Genomic DNA, 24096 nt, shown 5'->3' with positions numbered 1-24096 from the left:
TATTTAGATGGGTTAGATGAACATGAATGCCGCGAGAACGGCAGTTGGATCGTTGATACCGAATTATTCCCAGAATCCGGCGCTGAAAAAGTCTTCGAGGTCCAGAAGCAACTCGACGGCGTGCGTGCTCGTCGAATCGACCACCGATGACCATCATCACCACTCGAAGTCACTTCCGACGAAACATTCCAGGATCTCGTTCTGCTTCGCTTTCTTGCTGGCCACGTCCACGCTGGTCTTCCTGCAGGTGCTCTTCCACGCTGGTTACGTCAGCGAATACTCGCCAGTCGTCTGCGATAACGAGTACTATGACGGGTCTGGAAAAGAGGATGACGTGATGGTCCGTCGTGAAATGTAAGACATATATTTCAAGTTTCAGCTCCATAAAATACCAGGCTGACTCATCCCTCATCTTTGAGCAGAAGTGTGGCGTCAGTATTGTTGCTATAGCCTAGACGTTCCCAAACTTTCTGTTCTACCACCCCTTTTTTTTCGGGGTATTGTTTTGTTTTCCTTGCCCACCCCACAAACTCAAGTCTACCCATAGGATCATATGTTGTTCCTAGAACTTCTACCACCCCCGGACCACCCTATTTCTTCCAAGGAGCGATATTGTCCACTTAGAGAAACACTGTCATAGACCATAGTTGTTGTCTATCCTTTGTTTTTTAAGATTTCCGAGACACTATTTGGAACGAAAACCTGTTCTTTGCTCAAAGATGGATGACGAGTCCGTTCTCCTTCATAGGCCCCTGATGGAAAGTACAGGGTGTTCGGGATGAAGACATCCAAAAGTTACAGCATACACTGGGAGAACCACGCGTACGTAGTTATGAAAGTGATAGGGAGATTGCTTCAAACATTTTATCCAAATTTTGAACTAGCTCGCTCATGCGCACTGTCGACAGTTCATCATCGAATTATCATCAAGGTCGCCCACGGGCACTGTCGACTGCTTATCCAAGTTTTCAACAAGTTCGCTCATACGCACTCTGTCGATAGTTTATGTAACTTTTAAATAAGGTCGCACATACTAACTGCCAACTATCCAAGTTTTCAACAAGGTCACGCATGCGCACTGTCGACAGTTTATCCAAGTTTTCAACGAGGTCACTCATGCATATTGCCGACAAGTTACCCAAATTTTTAACAAATTCGCTAATGCATGCTGTCGACAGCTTGTCCAAGTTTTCAACGTAAATACGCTTATTACGTCGCTGGTGTCACTATAATTTCGAAAAACAAACATTCCCATGGGTCACGATGCTGATGTTATTGTTAATTTTGGGTCGCTGTTGGAAAAGGTTAAGAACCCCTGATATAAGTCATTACTTTTGGATATCTTTATCTCGTACACCCTGTACTTGGTGCACGATTATAACTGAAAATAAAATTGAATGTTTATTTTAAGAGGCCTCTCGTTACATTGACATCTCACTCATGATCATTTCGGTTTTTTTTTCCAGAATATCAAATTCATCCCGTGTGAGATTCCCGAGAACTAAACGTAGACTTCCACAGTGCATAATAATTGGTGCGAGGAAATGCGGGACCAGGGCCCTACTGGAATTCCTCAACCTCCACCCGATGGTGCAGAAGGCCACGGAAGAGGTCCATTTCTTCGACGACAATTCCAAGTACTCTCTAGGCTTGGACTGGTACCGAAGGAAGATGCCATATTCGTTTCCGGGTCAGATCACCATCGAGAAGAGCCCGGCCTATTTCATAACCCCGACCGTCCCGGACAGAATCTACAAGATGAACCCTAACGTCAAGCTCCTGCTGATCGTGCGGGACCCCGTGACCCGGCTGATATCCGACTACGCCCAGCTGGCCTCTAACAAAGCCCGCAAAGACCTGTCCGTGGCGTCTTTCGAACAGCTCGTGCTCCGGACGGACAACACCGTCAACACCGACTACAAAGCCGTTAGAATCAGCATATACTCGATATACTATCGTAGGTGGCTGAGGACGTTCAATCGGGACCAGATACACATCGTGGACGGTGACCGGTTGATATCCGACCCGTTCTCCGAGATACAGAAGATCGAGACTTTCCTGGGCCTCGGCCACAAGGTCGAGAAAGACAACTTCTATTACAACGAGACGAAGGGGTTCTTCTGCGTCCGCAACGCCACCGCCGAGAAATGCTTGAACGAAAGCAAAGGCCGCAAACATCCTGACGTCCCGCAAGAGGTCGTCAGCGTTCTGAGGCAGTTCTACGAGCCGCACAACCAGCAGTTTTACAGGCAGTGCGGCATCAAGTTCTCGTGGCCTTCGGTGTGAAACAAAAATGCATTCCCCCTCGCGGTTACATTCTCCGACGGTCAGTGTAAATACGGCATTTGCGTGCGCATCTCGTACAGCTTCGCAGCAGGATGTTCATGAAATGTTTGCCACAATGCCTCGATTTCGCTCTGTGAATATCCGAGATCATTCTGGCATGATTTACTGAAGACGAAATTAATCGATTCTAGAGAGAATTCAAACATATCATTTCTCCTATAATGTTAACTTGGTGGTTTTCAACGGTGTTCCTATGAACGTATAATCAGGTTGTTCCAAATTATTTCGTGTCTCTTGGACATGTCTTAAGGCTCAATTACAAGTTTACTAGCTATTCGCTACTGAAGTCGCTCGTTATGATAAACGCTGTCTAGTAAACTCGACACTCGCACTGCAAATGCGATTAAAGTTGGAGAGGGTGGGCTCTACTTTTCTCGCTACTCGTTGGCGTTTTTGGCTCGTGAGGCAACATGGGTTTGTATGGGGATACTTTGCTTTCTGTGTCGTGCTCTGAGCGACCAAGTCCTTATCTGTTCTTTAATTGGGCGGCAAATCTTTTCTTGATCGCTTCGTGAATAGAGAAATATTTTCATTGTGCTTGTGGCTCGAGATGCGATCTCGGGGAACCTAAAACTGCCACGCTACAAACCATTGAAAATTTCTGTCTCATATCGACGTTTCCCATTTAGTCTAAATGTGTCTCGCGGCACATCTATCCAGACAATAGTGCAGCGGCGCACTATTTTGAAATAACTCTGATAGACGTTTATTGTCTATATAATTAGGTAGATGACTTCGTTTCAACTACAGTAGGTCTCTTCAAGCCGCTGTGCGGTCGTATGGGCATCGTCACGGACTTGCATCGTAAGCACCCTGGTTCAAACTCCACTGATAGGTGGTGGTCGACTGAAGTTGGTTCCAACTTCGAGGCGCGAATGTAAGCCGATCTCCCATTTAAAAAAGTCTCTCCACAGAGAGCAGGCAGACCAAGAATTCGGAAGCCAGATGGCAGCACTTGACACGTATCACATAACAAGCACTCTACAGAAACAAACCTTACGACAGGTACACAACACGCACATTCCAACATGCACTAATTCGTTAGAGGTTCCGTAGAGGAATATGGACGAGGTGCATGTGTGCGGTTTAGTAAGGAGTCTAGGTAGATAGGTCTTTTCAAAGTTTGAAGTTCTGACTTAAATTTCAAGACTTATGGCAGGGGTTCTCAAACCGTTCGCTGTGGTGCCTTGGTGCGCCTCCGACCTCTGTCAAGAGTGCCGTAGAGTGGCGACCCTGAAAAAGGTTTTCCGTAAATATTCTTTGTTAAATAGTTCTGGGGAGCCGGCGGAAATCGCGAATGAGCATTTAATAGGGGAAAAAGGCACCGCGGGTGGAAAAAGTTTGTGAACCCTTTTTACTTACGGAACTGAAGCCGGGGATTGGTTGTAAATATATATGAATAGCGAAAAATTTAAAAATTAAATATCAACAGAAGTATTTAAGACTTCGATACGCTAACCACATAATTAACTACTTCATCAAACACCCCAACTCTGGGGCCATGTCGCTACATAGCAATTTACTGCCATCAATAAGTTGGGTTAGAAATGAAGGCGTCTTCTATCGGTGGTTACCTCAAGCTCATTAGGAAAAATATATATCTACATTCTATCTACGTATATTCTTACCCGGGAGTGAACCGGTTCCTCTGAGGAATTTCAAACGCATGTTTACGCGTTGGGATGTGTGTATGGGGGGTGTGTATATGTGCATGGCCCAAATGTATTTATGTTGTCAGTATAATTTTTCTGCTTCCATCAATGCATATATACAAGACTGAATGACGTAAGCAGCGAGTAGTATATACTACTCATATGACCGTGTATATACTACTGCAGAGCGATAGTCACAAGCAATTATGTCATAGGATAAGAACCAGTCTCCTATCGTCGAATGGTAAAAAGATTTGATCACTGAGGGCACGACAGTATTTATCGAGGTCACACACTGAGCAGTTTTCTATTTTCTTGGTCGCTCAGATCACTTTTAACCTTTCTATCTTTCACACTTTGATTCATAACAATAGAGGAAGACGACAATAAAAAGAAAAGAAGGGGAAGGGGGGAATAATAAGATGCTTGAGCATCTCTGGTTAAGTATTTTGCTAGTTGTGTGTAACTGAAACCCACCTCAGCTAGCTGCAATCCACTACTGAACCGCACATCAACTATGGTCATATCGCCATACAGCAATTTACTACCGAACGAATTGGGTTAGAAGTCTTTCTTTCCAGAGAAGGTCATGATATGCTTCCTTACTCGTCTTGAGCATGGGGGAGATTTTAGAAGGGCATATTCATAAAGCACCTTCTATCAGTGGTCGCCTCAGGTGCGATAGGTAAATAACATAAGCCTTTAGCCAGGATCGAACCTTTCTTCTTTCTTTCTTTCGAACCAAGCACAACTCCCCTCTATCGCCATGGGCAATTTACTACCAATTGGGTTGTGTCGGAAGTCTGAGTACGTATATAGTATTGTGTGTGTGAACGTTTACTTGTGACATCTTTAGTACAAATTCTGAGTGAAGTGTTATGTTTGTAGTGTTGTGGGCATGCTGTCTGTGGCGAGGTTTTTTTTTAACGGGGACGTCGGTTCACAGTTGCGCCTTGAATGTGGGAACCACAGGAAACCTACTTCAGCCGACCACAACGGTCGTGGAGGCGGGGTTTGGACACGGGAGATGCGAGTCCGTCACTGACAACTTGACAACCACCACAGCGACCCTGATCGAACCTGCTCACTCGCCAGAGAATAGCTGGTAAACTCATCCAATGTGTTATTCAGCCTATAGGCTACTTGGAACGATATCCGTTGAGAACTGCCATGTTAACCGCATGTGGGTGTGCGCATATCATAACACACTCGCTAAGAAACTAATTGTACAGTAATATATAGTATGATGAACAACATTACTACGCATGCGTAAACTTCGATATCGCTGTAAAAAAAATTTCAGTTTCAAGCACATGACTTGTAAATATTCCGAAGAAAAAATTTTCCAATGGAAAATGCTATAGCGAGGCTTTCTGTATATAAAACATATCTAGATTAAATACATATATATATACATTGGAATGCATTATGAATACATAATGAAGTGTCTGTTCGTGTCTTTTCTTATATTGGGAACATCTAAGAACCTGACAAACATGATTTTTATCGATCGTCCTTCGAATACGCCGCCATGATGATTATTAGTTTGTACACTGATATCTTTTTTTGGATATAAAGGTAAGAAACAAACAGGTTCATTCTGAGAGACATGCATGATGAGGATCGATCCATTATTGAGAATCAATTTATTTAATAATGACTATCTTGGTTTTCGTTAGTAATAATCTGCAGCTATCGAAAGTTCGTTCATCATCATTATTCATGCATGAAATATCGCCATTACTCGTTCCGAGAAGTGTTTATAACTAATCAATATACTTGCGAAACCTTTTTTGTATTATTATCATTATTGTTTTGTAAACGGTGATAGGCCGAATGAATAAATTTCATGTGATTATATTGATGGCGAAGACCCCGAGATGTAGCACAATGCGGTATTGATTTTCCTTATTTGTTCCTAGCACCGTAGTGATTGTAAGACAAAATTACGAGATAACTCACTTCAAAAACTACATCAAATTTGATATAACAGTCACTTTTACAACTTATCCGGAAGATAGTGATAGGAACCGAGAGACACCCAGGCTCTGTCACACTCGGTGATGTAAGCACATTGTCCCAAGGGACTCGGGTGCCTCCGGGGAACCTAACCATTTATTGAGCTTGAGAAAGATATATTACATACATGGGGAAGGTGCCATTACGCACATCGCGAATAAACAAGTATAAAATTTTTGATCGAAAAAATGGTGATTCATGTAAATTAACCACCAATTATAAATCACAGGTTATAAATCACGAAATCATAATAATCGTCATAATCGAGAATAGTTCTTGATAAAATTTGATTTGATTCTCTTCGGGGATTTTCATTGAATCATTAACTATCACATCAATGAAAGCTGTCAATCTGCTGCTGGGTTGATCTGATCGCTGCAACGTGTGGTTTGATTTGGTCCAAAGACATTCGTCAGTAATTGCTGCTTGTATCCAGCTTTTCGATAGGCCCACGTGGATCAAACCATTCTCGACTACTCAGGTTCCTCTTCTTAATCCGGAAGATAAATAGAAAGCACACACATCCACAGAAATCTCTTCATAAAAACGCTCAGATTCAACCAACACCACCTATATTAGAACAAGGCCTCCGCACGGAGCTTGTGACGTCAATGAAGAAGGCCATTTCTCCTTTTACCATTGGATATACTGCAAAAAAAGGGTAAAGATATCCCATGCGTCGGCCTTCTATAATATCCAATGGCAATTGGCGAAATGGCGTTCAGTGACGTCACGAGCTTCGCGCGGAGGCCTGGTTCTATAGCAAAGCCGCTTGTAAGTTACTCTTAATGCAGCTTTGTTCTATAGGTGGTGTTGATTCAACTCACCACTTTTATTAGTGAATTTTACCTTACTGGGTAAATATACTGGTTAGTTAAAACCACTTGCCGGAATAGACCAGTGTTGTGATCATTTAGAGTGTATGTTACGGGTAAATGTGATAAATAAAATAATCCTGTTATATATATCATACATAATAAACCGGCTATTATGCATAATCATCGAGCATTTTGGTAAGTTTGATAAATTAATTTATTCCCTAAGTTAATCACTTCTACTGGTGATTATGCATAGTACCCAACCGTTGCATCGTTGGTAAACATGATAAATCGTACTTATATGATACCCGTCACAGTGGAGGAAGTGGAGGCATTGTATATATTTTGTATATATTGGGTATTTAAAGATCATTTTCGAATCTTCCACCTCAACATGCCAACTTCATCTTCTCACTTGCCCACACAAGTCTTCTCACTTTTTTTGAAATCCCAAGCTGCGGTCTCCAGCCCTTATGTGCCAGTGGGAGCACGTGAAATTTTTTTTCCCTGGTCATTGGGTTCAGCTATCCATTTTTAGTCAAATATCTTGTACGTTACATCGACTTGATAGCTGTCTTCATAGGGAGAACGACTCGAGTGATTTAAAACTTAACTACTATTAATTTTTGCTAATTTTTCCGACACACCCCTGCCTCTTTTGAGGTAACGGAAGCTGGGAATCTGTTAGAATTTTCAACTGGTTAATCAAAAAAAAATTTTAATCAATTAATCGACCGATTATTTGAATTTTAAACGAATATATTTTTCGTAACTATATAATCTTAATTGATGCTATAAAAATGTAATTGATTCATTTCACGCACTTATTCGCTAGATGTAAACAAGTGAGGGAATAGACTAAGAAATTAGGCTGCCATTTGAAGCAATTTAATACTCGTATGTTGAAAATATTTTGTTAAAACCTGGAATTTCTTCATTTGCATCTTGTAGTTTCTTGTTTTGTTTTTCTTAATCGATTATTTTAAGTTACTCACTGATTTCGACAATACTTTTGATCTACTCTGTTACTTATTTTTCCTTCAAACTCTTCCCAAATGGTGCTTGTGAGGAGAGGAACTGATACATCCAACAATACAAACAACTGTTCATAGTGGAGAGACAATAAATTTTGTTCTTGCCTTCTAAAACGCCCATCAAACTCAATTTGAAACAGAAATGATCGCAATTTTTTGTTCAATGGACTTGTATTTCCCAATGCCGAAAAATTTGATCAAAATATTGATTCAAATGCTTTTTAAATATGACCACTTATTGAAAATGTTATAATGTATCGGTACAATAATTTAGGACATTTAATCAGTTTCATTTAAATAAACGAGGTCAAATTACGAACTTTTCACTCAAATTTTAATCCAACTTTAATCGGATTGGCCGAGTCGATTAATTCAACTAAAAATTTTAACTGCAATTGGCAATAATCGATTAATCGGACCAGTAAGTCATTCTTGGCAACCCATTGTTACCTTGTTGATTCTCACAAAATCATCATCACACTTAAAAAAAAAAAAATTACTTTAGTTACATATAGCACCAGGGCCGCAACTAAGGGAGGGGAGACAGACGGGTCTCGTGCCCCGGGCATTGGACCCGAGGGGGCGCAAATTTCGTTCTGAAAAAAAAACTCTCCTTTAACATTACAAGGGGACGTAAAAATGCGCGCTCGCCCCGGGTGACCAAGCATCTAGTCGCGGCCCTGTATAGCACATTCATGATATTTCAAAATTAAAGTCTCTGCAAAAGAAAAATAAATACGATTTTCTACCATAAATTGCGTAAACTTTGTGGAATTGCTAAAACCTGCGCCATGTTTCCAGAAAAGCTCTCACGAAATAAAACCATAAATAAAACAGAAAATAGTGGGGGAGAAGATCATTTTCTTTTAGCACTCGAAGAGAAACGGCCACCAAATTGGAATATTCGCGTCTTTCCTTATTTGCTTAAAAGAGCCGTTCGATTTGCATGTTTATGGTGAGTTTCGCTCCTTCAAGGTGATCGTTGGGATGATTCCTCTATGGCTTGTTTATTTAGAGTTTTGTACCTAAAAATACCTCTTTTTTTTTATCATGGGAAAAAGAGGAATCAAATATGCGAATTGCTTCGAGGGGAAAATTCTCGGGATCATAAAAGAGGGATCATTAATATGAAAATACAGTCACAATGGGAAAACAAATTGCCATTTAAATATTTTACTTGAAGTTTGTTTTGCTGTAGTAACTGAGAATGGGAAATTTTTCTCGCTTAGATACAAATAGGATGATGAAACGGTGGTTTTTTTTTTATCGTTTTCTCTACACCAACGAGACAATGTGAAATGCAGTTAAACTCGGATATAGCGGCATCGATTCCGTGAAATTTTGTCGATGTAAGCGGGTTTGACGTTTTGCTAATTTTTTTTGATTGGAAGCCGCTTAAATATTCAATTTTTGTATTGTCCATAATGACCATTCACGAAACAGCTTTATCATCTGCTGATTATTTTTCAATATTTTACTTGGATTTTAAAATGAACCATTCGATATACATGTTACGGTAAATGTGATAAATCGGTCACACACACACACATTATGTATAATAACCGGCTATTATTTTATTAATATTTAATTATATCTAATATTATTTATTGGTACATAATCACCAATCGTCTCGGTAACTGATAAATTTATGAGTTTTAGCGGTCATTATGAATACGCACGAGTCACTGGCAAATTCGATAAACACTAAAAGAATTACCACTTTTACCGGTGTTAATGCATAATACCCAGATACCGTTGGTAAATTTGATAAGAGCACAATTTTATAATTACACGTAATGATGATTTGATAAAATGATGCGTAATATCGGAGTACGATCGTGAAATTTGTTGAATGGGAGTTCGTTATATCGAGGTATGGTTTTAAAGTTGATCGAGTAGGATTTAATTACAGGAGTTATTTCGGGGATGATCGGAAAAATTCGTTAAATTAGAGTTCATTATATCCGGTTTCGACTCTGACTCATAGTACGGCCATCTACATAATTAATCTTATCACGGCAATGGGACTTATTTATCATATTTACCATTACGAAAAGACAATTATGCATAGTAACCGGCAAATGCTTGATGAATTTAATACGATTTGTCACATTTACCAACGACGCTTGGATGTTATGCATAATCGCCGGTGAAAGTGATAATTTTTTAAGTATTTATTAAATTTACCAGCGACGCTGGGGCACTGTGGATAATCGCTGGTAAAAGTGATGAATTTGAGAAAATTTATCACATCAAAATAATCGGCCATTATGCATAATAACCAGAGTTATGTATAAGTTAACGTTTACCGCGCATTGCTTATACACTTCCGGTGGATCATCCCGCATACATTAATACTTCATCCATAAAGTCATGTTGAAACTTCAAAGAAAATGTTAATGTTACTCAGAAGAAGCTGGCGACGGACAGTAAAGAATGTTTAAAGAATGTACTAGGAGGGGGGAAAAAAAGGTATTTTTCTTTGAAAATCTTGATTGAATCTTTTCCGTACGTAAAAAAAAAGGAAACAAACGTATTCGAAATCAGCTGACAGTTTCTTGGAAAGACTTTTTTTCCTTCACCTTTCCTCGTCGAATATCTTGGCGAAAAGCATGCTTGTCAAATATACTTCTCGGTACTTCTTTCTCCCACTGTTATCATTGCGTTATCCTTTTCCGCCCACGCATTCGCTTGAATAAGTCGTTTAATTATTCTTGACGTTATGCATCGATAGGATCAGAATTTCGTACCATTTTTCGGATTTATATTCATCGCTCCAGATCCGTGTGGGGGGAAAAAACAATTGTACGCCATTTTCTAGCTGAATTTCTACGTATAGAAGAATCTCGATATAAAACTTTCCGACCTTTAATGTGCAATACAATGGAGGAAACTGGTGAAAATGACAATAATTATTCGTGGATATTATGCCGAGGTGATCCCACACCACCTGTAGGACAAGGCGAAGCTTGTGACGTCAATGAAGAAGGCCTTTTCTTCTATTGTCAGTGGATATATTGCAAAAAAAGGTAAAGATATCGCATGCGTCAGCCGGCTATATATCAAATACAAATACAACGCCACAACAGGCAAATTGCCCAACGAGGTGGCTGACTTAAGAACATCATGGATCCCCCAGCCATTTTTTGGAGGCCCTACCTACTACTACACCACACATGAACCCCCCAACGAATCGGTACATGCGGGAATGTGCGTGTACGTGTAGTGAAACCTGACGTGAAGTTTTTGTTGTTTCTCTGTAATGCTTGTTGTGTGTAGTGCTGCCATCTGCCACTAGTTTTTCTAACTATGAGTGAAGTGTTATGATTGAATGATTCATCGTTGTAGGACTGTTGCTCTCTGTGGCGAGACTTTTTAACGGGGAGATCGGCTCGCATTTGCGCCTTGAAGTTGGGAACCACAGAAAACCAACTTCAGCCGACCACCATTGTGGGGTTCGTACCCGGATCCTCGCATCGCGAGTCCGTCACTATAACCACTCGACCACCACAGCGGCAAAAAAGTGTATTTATTTGGAGGTGGGTGGATTTGAACCCATGTACCCTGAACTCTTCCCATCTCTAACTCCGTATCTTACCAACCCACTACTACAGCACATATCGATGGCAATAGGTGAAATGGCCTTCTTCAATGATGGGACGAGCTTCGTGCGGAGGCTTTGTTCTATAGGTGGCGTTGGGTGAGTTCGGGAAAGAAAGTCAACTTGTCTCTCCGCCGGGAATCGAACCCAGTACTCTTGCAAACGTGCTATCCATATACACCAATGGGAACGCGGACAATCAACTTCTTATTTTAAGCACTGTGGCGTAAGGCTCATTGTGAAGGAAAGATTCCTCCTTCATCTATTGGACTGAAAAACATCATCTCACTCTCGCTACTGCAGCCATCTGGCGGGGGAGGAGGGGTCATTTGCTGAAGTTAGTTGGGAAGGCTACTATGCCTCTACTTCAGCGCTTTACGCCATATTGCGTAAATAACGAAAGATTGGTCGCTTCTCCAGTGGTGTATATGACTAGCATGTACGTAATGCTTTCCTTAGCTGTTTGCGTATTACATATTTGTTCCAAGTGTGTAACTGGATTGTTTATGCACCTATTATAATGTAAAAATTGTGTATCGTAAGATATATATGTGTACACTTCTCCTAGCCACTAATTTTGTATCCCTTTTCCGCTAGTTACACAATTGCATCTTTTCGTAAAGTTCTTATATCCTATATGCCATGCACTACACTTTTGCTCCCTGTCTAGTAGTGTCAGGCGTAATTTCATACATACCCAATTTTGTAAGCAATACACTGTTTTTTCTGCAGCCCTTGTTTTAAGCTGTGTGTATTTATTGACACTTCAGCCCTATCACATCATCTTAACGCTTCCTGCCCCTGTCCTCTTTTTGTTTCGATTTACTCCGGCGGTGACCTATCAGTTAGAAATTCCCCGGAATATGGACTGTGTCACCATATCGGTTCGTAAGTGAGTAAATGGTGTATATGACCCGAGTGGTGAGTTGATAAGTTGCTCGTCTACGGCCGTGAAGCTGGTAACGAGCTTGAACCGATCGCCGATAGATGACGCCTTCCTTTCCACCCCAACTCGTTAACGGCAGTAAATTGCGTATAGTGATATGGCCGGAGTTTGTGTGTGGCGAAGTATTGGTGTATACATGGATAAAGCGCAGTTCTCCGACTTTCAAGAGGTCTGGGTTTGATTCCCGGCGGAGACAAGCTGATTTCTTTTCTTTCCGAGTTCACCTACCACACATTCTGTAGTAGAAATCCTCCGTGCGTACCTCGTGACATCACTGAAAAGCCATCCATTTCACCAATTTCATTGAATATACTGCAAAAAAAAAAAAGGTAAAGATACCGTATACGTCGGACTGCTATATCCAATGGCTACAAGTGAAATGGACAACTTCAGTGACGTCAAAGGTTCGCGCGGAGGCTTTCTGTTGTAGAAGGCGTTGGTTAAGCTCGGCATAATATCCATAAAAAAAATTGTCTTTCCTTCATCTATTGGGCTGAAAAACATCATTTCATTCTCGCTAATTATTATAACGATTATAGAGAAAAAAAAATTGAATTTTATCGACGTGCGAGGTGAAATACACACGAACACACAAAATCAAGCTGTTTCCTCAGCCTGTCTTGGATAAGTGATGTTATAACGTCGTGTTTTCTCAATGTTTTCGTCTTGTAATTGAAAGAAATACGTGAAATTATATTTTTGTTCGAGGTGATTAATGGTATCGGGGCAAGTGAAACTTTCCTCCAGGATGCCGTTAAGGTTCATGAAAAATCACCGACGAATAATGTCATTTTGACACCCGTTTGTTGATCATTAATTACTTTGGAATATTATTTTATGATTCTTTGCTTTTTCAAGTCATTCGAATCCCCCAAAACCAGCTGAAAATTTCTCTTCTCAAGATGCGTCTATAAATACGATATATTTTCATTATTGAATGCATTAAGTTGACGCTTGTTTGTCACCATTATTGCCACACGAGAGAAGCTCTTTAGAGCAGTGCATCCATAATGCATGCCCACTCTAGTACGGCCCGCGGGACTCAGAGAGAAGGGGAGGGACCCACACAAAAATGAGATTTGGTTGAAATTTTCATGATGTTCTCAAGACGGCCCCGCTTTAGAGAGACATGGAGGTTCATGGTAGTCAGTGAGGCCTTCAAATCATTCCAGAAACATAATAGGTGTTAATTAATGTGTTGCTTTAAATCAGTCGCTGTGCAGTCGCTGTGAGCATCGTGTTGGAGTCTTACTGTGGGAATACGGGTTCGAACTTTGTTGACGGCTTAGCGGTTTTTCAACTTGTTGGCGCGAATGCGAGCCACACCTATTTAAAAAAAGTCCCTCCGCTGAGAGCAAGGGGACTTTCAACATGATGCTAACATAACACGAAAATTTAGAGAGCTGATCTCCCCTTCAAAATGTCTCGCCACAGAGAGCAACAGACCTACAAACGGTACAAATATAATCCAGTCATTACACTTCACTCATTTCACTTCTGAAATATAGATGGCAGCACTGAAAAAATCGGACACATCACTAGATGCGCACTCCGACTGTTAGGTACTCACACTTCCGGCACAACTCATTAGGTAGTAAATTGCTCATAGTTGGCGATAGACCTGAGTTGTACTCGGTCCGAAAGAAAAGAAAAGTATGACGCGAAACGTCAGCCTAGACGCGCAGTGTTAAGATACTTGTCTTCCACAATGAAGGTTACCATCAAGGTCCACGGGTTCGAATCCGGGCAAAGGAACATCGGAAACAAGTTCTTTACCTACCGAACCTGCGGTGACCACCGATAGATGGCGCCTTCATTTCCAATTCCACTGGTTGGAAACTGTCGTATCGCGGTATATGCCCGGAGTTGATGTGGGTAAAGTAGTATAACAGGAACAACTCTAAACACATAAACACGTTTAGAGTCCCGCAAACTCCGATGATTCACACACGCAACACATTCCGTTATGTCTGGGTAAGGGGAGTCTGTTACACACCTTTTTTGAAACTTTTTTTTTTCCCCGAAGTCAATTTTTACCGTGAAATTCCACTAAATTCATTTTCGGTATCTGTATAGTGTATGAAACATCATACAAGTTTTAAATTATATTTACTGTAATCATCAAATATGGATTTTTGAAAAAGAAAAATGTTCCAAGGCACAACAAGGGGGTCTTGTACTTTGAATACAAAATGCTATAGGAAAAGTAATGTAATAATTATTTTTTGAATGTAAAACATCAAAATAATAGCACAAATACGGTTATTAATATAAATAAACGAAAGTAATAGAAATGGAGGTAAGAACGTACTGTATTTACATAGATGAAATACATAATTATTCTTTCTTATACTTGTAGAAAAGATAATTGTGCTTCTAAATCTATAGTTCTGTCAGTTACTTTGATCAGCACCTCCTAGATTGATTGATTGATGACCACTCACGCCCAGAGCTGTTGTGCAAGACAACTTCCAGGAGGTGAAGAGAGCAAGAGCATGCGTGTCGGAGAGCATCTTCTATTTATTCAACAAATGAAAAATTATAATATACATTCTATGGAAACAATCCATCAGAAGGCAATGAGGATACATACAATCAGGATTAACTAAGAGAAAAATGAAATAAAATTATGTACCAAAGAATAAAGACAAAAAGCTTATTTACACAGATTTGCCATGAACTACCATATACATTCTATGGAAACAATAAATCAGAGAACATTGAGCACGATACAATCAAGATTAACAAAAGAGAAAAATGAAAAAATAAAAATAAAACATACCAAAGAAAAAAGATTAAGCACGCGCTAATTTACACTGATCGACCATGCACATTCACACCTGAATGCTGTAATTGGGATGTAGAGGGCATCTCCGAGGGAGGAAGGACTGCCTGGATTGATCTTTCTTTACTCCTGAGTCTTGTGATCATGGGTTGCTGGCTAGGAATTTTTCGTCTTGGTTCTGAAACAGTACATTCGGATTCATTTGATTCTGAAACAGTACATTCAAGAACACAATTTTTTACTTTACTCTGTCTACTTGCAAAATGCCAAAGACAAGGAGCTGAAACACGCTCAGTTGTAACGCTATGTATTTCTAATCTCTTTCACGCTAGAAAAACCATCTGGAAAGCAATACTGTCAAAGCTGTTTCAAGTGTTTCAAGGTATGCTATGGTCCTGGAACAATAGTTTTCCCTACTCGCGTGCTCCGCGATATAAGTTCCCGTTTCCTGGATAAACGTAATCGATGACGAATATTTTTCCAACCCTGGAGTACTCGCTCAGTGTCTCAGCTTCCCCGTCTTTGTACATTTTCATTGTCACTGTCTATTATGCGAGCGTTAAGGGTTAAATAGCGTAATAGGCAAAAAAAGGGTTTCTTACAGCAAAGAAAATAGCTTCAACTTTTAGCAAAAAAAGATTAAAAGGGATTTAAGCTGTTTTTTTTTCAACAGCTCAAACTGTTAAAAAGAGCTTGAAGCAGTCCCTATTCAAGTCCGTGACAAATCCGTAGAGACAGTAACACTTTTACTAATCATCATTCAGCGAATTGGAGTTTTTATGTCAAAATCAAAACACATATCTTGATTTCACTGATCATTTGTCAGACTTTAATTTTAAAATCAACCGAGAAAATTTTATTTATACCTTTCGGACACTCTTCGAGCATAAAACTGCGAGAATTGTTTTCCCTTCTACAAGATAGGAAAAAAAACTCCCCAATTCAAACACGAACGCCAAAAAATTTCTATTTTAACGCATTTTTTCACGGACAGAAAACTATTTTATTTATTTTTATTATTATTGCTTTTATCGCATGTGTCAGAAATACCTTTCGCACTTCTTTTGTTTTCTCTTATCTTTCAAGACAACCCGAAAAAAATGTGCGGCTTCACACTCTCACACAAACGTCGCTCTCAAGATGCTGCACTTCACACGTCCATGAAATAACAGATCGATACCTCACATACGTACATCGGTTGCAATACATTACAGGAAAAACAACAACTTGGCACTTTCCCCATGAACACAACGAGTCCTTCCAGAAACAAAGTTCGAGAGGACATTTAAGGGTTTTACAGGAAATTCACCGCCAACAATTCTCCTCCGTAAGATTCACCGGAAACAATTCACTGACAAGAAAATTCATCACTGGAGAAATTCACCGATAGGAAAATTAACCAATGGGGAATTTCACCAATAGGAAAATTCACTGACAACAATTCAACAACAAACAATTCTCGCAGGAAAATTCACAGCCACGCAATTCACCGATAGGAAAATTCGTCGCTGGGAAAATTTACAGACATACAATTCACTGATACGAAAATTTACAGAGATACAATTCACTGATACGAAAATTTACAGACATACAATTCACTGATACGAAAATTTACAGACATGCAATTCACTGATACGAAAATTTACAGACATGCAATTCACTGATACGAAAATTTACAGACATACAATTCACTGATACGAAAATTTACCGACAAGTAATTCACCGATAGGAAAATTCACCGACAAGTAATTCACCGATAGCAAAATTCACCACAAACAATTCACCGCTGAAAAATTCACCGATATGCAATTCACCGACAGGCAAATTCAATGCCAAAAAATTCCCTGACGGTAAAACCACCGCTGGAAAATAACCGACAAACAACTCACCGCCGGAAAATTCACCACCACACAATTTACAAATAGGAAAATTCATCGACAAACAATTCCCCGACGGAAAAATCATCGTGGAGAAAATTCAATGACAAACAATTCACCGTCATTCGTCATCAATGAGTGAGCGACCGAGTGATTGAGCAGTGAATTGCGTGGAATTATTCCAGCAGTAAATTTTCCTTTCTGTGAGTTGCGTGGTGGTCAGTTATCTCAGTGGCAAGTTTTCCTTTCGGTGGATTGTATTTCGACAAACTATCCCAACGATAGAATTTCCTTTCGATGAATTGTCATGTCGATGAATTTCGTGACGGTGAATTATCCCAGTGGCAAATTTTAATTCCGGTGAATTTTGATGTCGGTGAATTATCTCAGCGACAAATGTTCATTGGGGTGAATTGTCGTGGCGGTGAATTATCCCAGTAGTATGAGTACAATTTTCCTTTCGGTGAATTGTCGTGTCGATGAATTGCGTGACAAATGAATTAATTATCTCAGCAGTATAGAATTTCTTTTAGGTGAATTGTTATGTGTCGATGAATTGCGTGACAAATGAATTAGTTATCTCAGCACTATATAATTTCTTTTAGGTGAATTGTCATGTGACGATGAATTGCGTGACAAGTGAATTAATTAACTCAGCACTATATAATTTCTTTTAGGTGAATTGTCGTGTCGATGAGTTGCGTGACAATGAATTAATTATCTCAGCAGTATAGAATTTCTTTTAGGTGAATTGTCATGTCGATGACGATTGCGTGACGGTAAATTATCCCAGCGCTATTTTTTTTTTTTTCGCGATGAATTGCTCGACGGTGAACTGATATCGGTGAATTTTCCGACGACTAATGAATTTCCCACACACGCATTCAAAGGCTAGCAAAACAAATTGCACATTATAATTCAGGACTTAGAATAAAAACGAGGTACTATATACAACTGCACGAGAACTACAGAAATAATAAATTTTACACGGTAATTAGAAGTAAATTACACGCGCGCTTCACCTGCGATAGAACAAGAGCGAAAAATCCAATCAAATATGTAAATGCTATTTTCACCCTTAATTAGGAACTTGAAACTATACTCCGGTAATTAACTTGTGTTGTGCTTTTGCGAGTAAAACGCGCTTAAGTAAGCACTCCGGGCTTTAATTAGCTTCTACCGCCAAGGTCCAGTCCCGAGGAGCTGCTGCATTTTCGCGTACAATAAAGGCACACACGCGCTCTCGCGTATTCCTGCAATGCGTTCGAAATTATTTAGTAGCTAATTTTCTGGGTTAAATATTAATGAAGAATATCTCTGTCTATAAATAGCTGCTACGCAATTATTCCGTTGGAATTAATTACGAATCGTTCCATGTGAAGCGATCCCTTTCCTTGTTGGTATTTTTGTAATTAAACAACACAGTGTCGTATTAGAAAGCAATTCTGGCTTCTTTTTTTTTTACATTACATAAATGATAAGATTACTATAATTATAATTTTCTTATTGTAATATCATTAAATTTGGAGGTTTACCTCTTTCCGTACATCTTAGGCCAATTTTCTAGGATTAAACTATAAAAGTTTGATAAAATTTCTTTTATACAGAAATCCAACCAATAAAGATCATAGGTTACATTCGAGCAAATGCAAGCGATAAGCTTATTGGTTATTTTTAAAAGGACTTTTAGAAAACTTTTATAGTGTAATACCGGCCTATGACCGGGATTGCGTTAAACGTTTTTTTTATAAAACTTGAAAATTCAACTAATAAGAGCATCAGTTAAATTCCAGCGAGTGTAACCAATAGTCTTATTGGTTCTCTGAAGAGTGCAGGCACACCTGCAACATGATACTGACGTAACATGAAAATTTAAGTATTTCCATCTTCACTTCAGAAAATGAAAAAATAGATGGCAGCATGAACGCGAAACAAGCGCAAATCGACAACATAAAATACGTTAGGACCACACATACACTCAGAACATACATTCATTAGAAATTCCGTAGAGGAATGTCTACGAGGTGCATATACTTTTAAGGTATCCGACTACGTTGAAAACGTCATTTTAGAAGAAAATATGGATTTTCATTTTTTATAAAAGCCCTATTTGTTGTGATTCCAAAACGGGCCTTGTTTTGTTCATATGATGCTTAGAATCAAAGTTACGTTCACTTTAGTGTTGCGTTTTTACATACAAGTAATACGCGAATAGACTTTAAACGTGTTTTACGAAGAATGCTATTTTTGACATTTTACTTGACTTTGTGACATGATTTGTAAAAATCTATCCATTGCATCATTACGAAATTTTAATGTGATATTTTGCTATATATTGTTGAGGTTATGAACCAAAATCTAAGGTCTATCACATTTATTTTTTGAATTACAGTGTTTTATAGACAAAATGTAGGATGAAATTTCAAAAAATTCACACGTACTTAAACATATTTTGGTGTAACTTATGAACATATCGTGCAATCCTTCAAATTTTGGTTCATAACCTGCAACATTACTAGCTAAATGCACTGTGAAAATCACAAAGCATTTCACTAATAAAATTTTTTTGCAATCGTGTTTCGAATATCACATGAATTTTGCCTAAAATTTGACATAAAAACGACTTTTTCATAGAAAAGATAATAGATAGACCAAAATTAGTCACTGTTTTCATCATTTCGAGACACTTTCTATCAAAAAAGTTCACTCTAGAACCATTTTAAAGAAAAGTGACAAGGAAGGTAATCGGATATCTTAAGTAAGCTAATTGGTTGTTTTTTTCAAGTTTTGTAATAGACCTTTTATCAAACTTTTATAGCGTATTCCCAGTCTAAAGCCGGTATTACACTATAAAAGTTTGATAAAATTATTTTATAAAACTTGAAAAATGTAACCAGTAAGCACATTTGTACATTCGAGTGAACTTAACTGGTCCGCCTATTGGTTGCATTTTTCAAGTTTTATACACGAACTTTTATCAAACTTTTATAGCGTCATCCCGGCTTTAGTCTTTGGTTTAAAGGAAAAGCAGGTGGATATGAATTTATATTTATTGTTTAACGCTGGGATTACACTATAAAAGTTTGATAAAAGTCCTTTTATAAAACTTGAAAAATCCAACCAATAAGTTTATTGGTTACATTCTAGAAAAGGCAACCCGGTGACCTTATTGGCTGCCTTTTTCAAGTTTTATAAAAGGACTTTTACCAAACTTTAATACTGCAATCCCGGCCTAAGGCAGAGAAAACTTTTGCCGGGAAACCCTCGGAACTTTTTGTCGTGGCCCGCCGATCATTTTCAGAAAGTGGTTGGAAAACGATTAATTCTAGAATTAATGAAAGGAATAAATTCGGAATTGATGAAAGAATTAATTCTATAGAATAAATAAAACAAACGATTCCAATATATCGACGAAAAAAACTTCAGAATTACTCAAAGAAATATTTTTTTAAATTTTTGAAACAAGTAATTTTTCAGAATTAGTGGGAAAAAAACTAACTGATGAATCGATGAGGGAAATAATTTCGTAACCGGCTGCATAAGAGAAGGTCTTGAGCTCAACACGTGCGTAATGACAAAATGAAAAATTCCAAGGAAATAATCAGAAGAAAGAAAATAATCGAAGTATCAATTTTTGGAAAATCCCTCATCATCCAGATACTTTCAGCAAGTAACTTGAATACAATTCATTCGATCGCCTGTATATTTCTGTTTTATTAAATGATATTCACCTGTAATTTTCACAAAAGTTTCTCAGGCCGGGATTACACTATAAAAGTTTGATAAAAGTCCTTTTATAAAACTTGAAAAATGCTACCGATAAGATCATCGGTTGGATATTTTCTAGAATGTTACCAATAATCTTATTGGTGGTATTTTTCAAGTTTTATATAGAAGTACTTTTATAAAACTTTTATAGTGTAATGCCGGCCTCAAACAAATTATGGAAAAAATTGATATCTTTCGACATACGTACTTAAAACTTATTTTTCTTTAAATGTTTATATCTCATGAAATATATCAAATGGTTCTCTTTCAAAATTTTCCCTCGCATAACGAACACCTCGGTATACGAACTTTTTTTTCCTGATTTTTCTGCCTCTGGTAACGAATATGGATTTGGCTAACGAACGTTTCGGTTGACATGAATGCACGAGCGATAATATGAAACAGCAGCGTCGTGAACCCAATTTTCACGTCAATCACCATCAGAATCACAGCCACTCGAGCCCGATAAACTCATGTCCACCACGGAATTTTTCCCCAGATATACCTACACTTCTATTTCTGAAATATTTTGAGCATTCATGGAAAATAGAAGATTCAGCTGATAGAAAATGTATTTAAAAAAGGGAGCCAATGTTTTCAGACTACGCGTTTTATAAGTGCAAGACTATTAGCATCAAACTGAATAGTCTAGACATTCTAGGAGCTTATCTTATTCTATTTGCATGGATAAGACACAGAAATGAGCTAATGGATGGGGACGCTTACAAACTCGACTAGATTGTCTCTACAACAGAATTTAATAGACTAACGAAGATTCTTTTCGTGATTTTTCTGCTCGTGTTGGTGGTGTACATAAGGTGAAATAAAGCGATCTTCGGTGTCTCATCTTCCTATAAAGTCTCATTTATTCAATTTTGAAGCTCTCTCTCTCTCTCTGCTCATTTTACCCTTCAATCAGTTTTGATGCTTTCTGTATCGTTCTTCGGTGTTTCAAAAAACTTGTCTTCAAATTTTCGGCGGAAGCTGGAACGAATCAAACGATTTCCTATACAAACCTATGAGATATCACGTTTCGACTAATTATGTTGGAATTAGGCTCTGCATACTTAGTCGCATCAGTTTAGTTGTATGTAAGATCGTGCTTTTAACTCTGAGGATTCAGGAATCCGGATTCAGTTGAGCGGAATTCGAGAAGGGTGTTATAATGTTCACTCGGATGGAAGGTTAAGCCTTCCAATTAAGATGGGGGGGAGGCAATGATCGTATAGGAAATATCAAATAAAATAAATTATTTAACTCAATGATAACCCTAACACAGGTTCAGAGCAGGAGATACTTTTTAATACATATTATTAGAACAAAAATTAACAACTTCTAATCAACATAAATTTCATTTTTACATAATTTCGCTTGTACGAAAGTGGGAGTTAAAGTTCATGGTTAGATTGACACCGGAGAGACGGAGGGGTTGAATGATACATGTGTTAGCTGTCGATGATTCCTTCTCGAGTCGATGTTTCCTATGGATATCGAGTTGGTTCCTTGGGCATAATTCTTCGTGGCAGCGAGAGTCGATGTTAATCGACGATTAAGTCGATGTAAGATCGTGCTTTAACTTTGAGGAGTAAATCCGGATTCAGTTAAGCGGATTCGAGACGGGTGAGGAGCGGTTGTTTGTTTATTCCTACCGAGTGTTGTTTGGTTGCGACTCGAATTTAAATTGGAGGTGTGGAGAGGGTGTATTGGCTATTTATTTCGACCCTGAACGGCATCTCTTTATGATGAAGTAGATTTTGTACAACTGAAGATTTGTGGCAGGATTTAGTTTGTTTGTTTTTTTTTGAATTAATCAATTTAAAAAAAGAGATAATGTATCCGAGCGAAGAGAACTCCTATAATTTGCCGCATTCCTACTTTTAGGAAATAAATTTTTCGTAAACATTCTTATTGTTTAGCTCCGCAATTATATAATTCTTTACCACTAGAAACACAGAATATGCTCACACACGCAGCATTTAAAAAAAAACATTATTCCAATTATTAATTTAAATAGACGATATAGACCACACATGCTCAACCCATGTCGTGTGAGCCAAATGTGTTGTCTCTCGGAGTAATCTAATGTGGCAGATGAAATGCATGTCAGCTTTTTCAGTGTTACTAAAGTACGCCATTATCCCGTACGTTACAACTGTTAGAACGGTTGCACGCTGGGTTGGCATCCGCTCCTTTTATTCACTGTGGCGCAGATTTGCATACGGTTTCTTCTCCTTTCCCAGGTTACATTTGCATGCATATGGTGTACTTTTAACCCCGATAAATTTCAACAGGAATACCGTTTTAACGTTTGCGGAGAGGCCGTTTTGAAACGCTCTAGTGCGTTTGCATTTTATGTTAGACCATGCATTCTTTGATGACGATCGTTTGTATTGGTGTGTACTATCACCTCTTAAAGTTTTTTCCCCCCATCTTTTCTGAATCACCCTGTATATATATATTTTTTGAAAACATTATGAATAATTCTTTTTAAGTAACAAGGAATTTTTTTTTTTTTTTTGCAGAGATGCAATGACGAAAAACAGAATTATACATATGTAACTAATATAACAACGTTAATTGTATTCAAAGAGTGTCAACGAATGATTTTCAAATGCATTTACAGAAAATTCGTGGTTTTGGTAACCCCCCCCCCCCTCCTCCTCCCCTTACCTGCAACACTTAATTTTCCAAAAAAATCTCTATCATTTTTTTCATTATCACATATCCTTAAGCAGCTGCTACTCCTTCGGGAAAGGAGCAAATGTACAAGAAAATGAAGTGTCAGGTCGTAAGGGGAACAAACAACAATCGCGCACCTGTCACTCGCGTGCAATGAAAGACTCTGCAGAACAAGAACGTGCTATCGCGACACTTCACTTATAAGCTATCACCTCATTCAGTGAAATTTGCGAAAGTTCTTAGCATATCGAATTCTACAGAGTCTTTTAGAGCACCTGCTGTGTATAATTTAAAAATTTTGAACTGTAATTTCGCTTCTTTTTTTTCGTCCTTGTTCTAGTAAGTTGTTGCATCCCTTAATATGTACACATATTCAAACTGGCTCCGTATACCATTACAGAACTACTGTAGCTGTACATACTTGGAAAAAATGCATGAGGGGATTCAGGGAAGAATCTAATTTTCTCTAAAAGGTGCTTTCTTTAGATATATACTATACTGTAGCCGTATGAGTGTTCGTACATGTGAAATAGGTTCTGCCGTCCCGCCTTTACAAGCAAACGGTAAGGTG

At 38.6% G+C, this 24096-nt stretch overlaps 1 protein-coding gene across 3 annotated transcripts in view; it reads left to right on the top strand.

Moving 5' to 3' along the window:
* Positions 1-5765, top strand: part of LOC149064731 (heparan sulfate glucosamine 3-O-sulfotransferase 1-like) — a 147436-nt gene extending 141671 nt beyond the window's left edge. For 2 of the 3 annotated variants that reach the window (XM_089254950.1, XM_089254949.1), the window contains 2 exons: positions 8-354; positions 1467-5764. In XM_089254950.1, coding sequence (XP_089111076.1) covers positions 17-354; positions 1467-2286 — 1158 coding nt within the window. In that variant the 5' untranslated portion in view covers positions 8-16 and the 3' untranslated portion in view covers positions 2287-5764. Of the gene's footprint in view, positions 1-7; positions 355-1466 lie in introns of all 3 variants that reach the window. The other variant, XM_089254951.1, reaches the window with a different exon arrangement.
* Positions 5766-24096: the final 18331 nt, after the last annotated feature.

The sequence above is a fragment of the Pholcus phalangioides genome, unplaced genomic scaffold (assembly GCF_987345545.1).
Source record: "Pholcus phalangioides strain wild (caught in Gottingen) unplaced genomic scaffold, Ppha-v1.0 ptg000042l_1, whole genome shotgun sequence".
Lineage (NCBI taxonomy): Eukaryota > Metazoa > Arthropoda > Arachnida > Araneae > Pholcidae > Pholcus > Pholcus phalangioides.
Note: the sequence above shows the minus strand (reverse complement) of the source record. Positions and strands in the feature narration are given on the sequence as shown.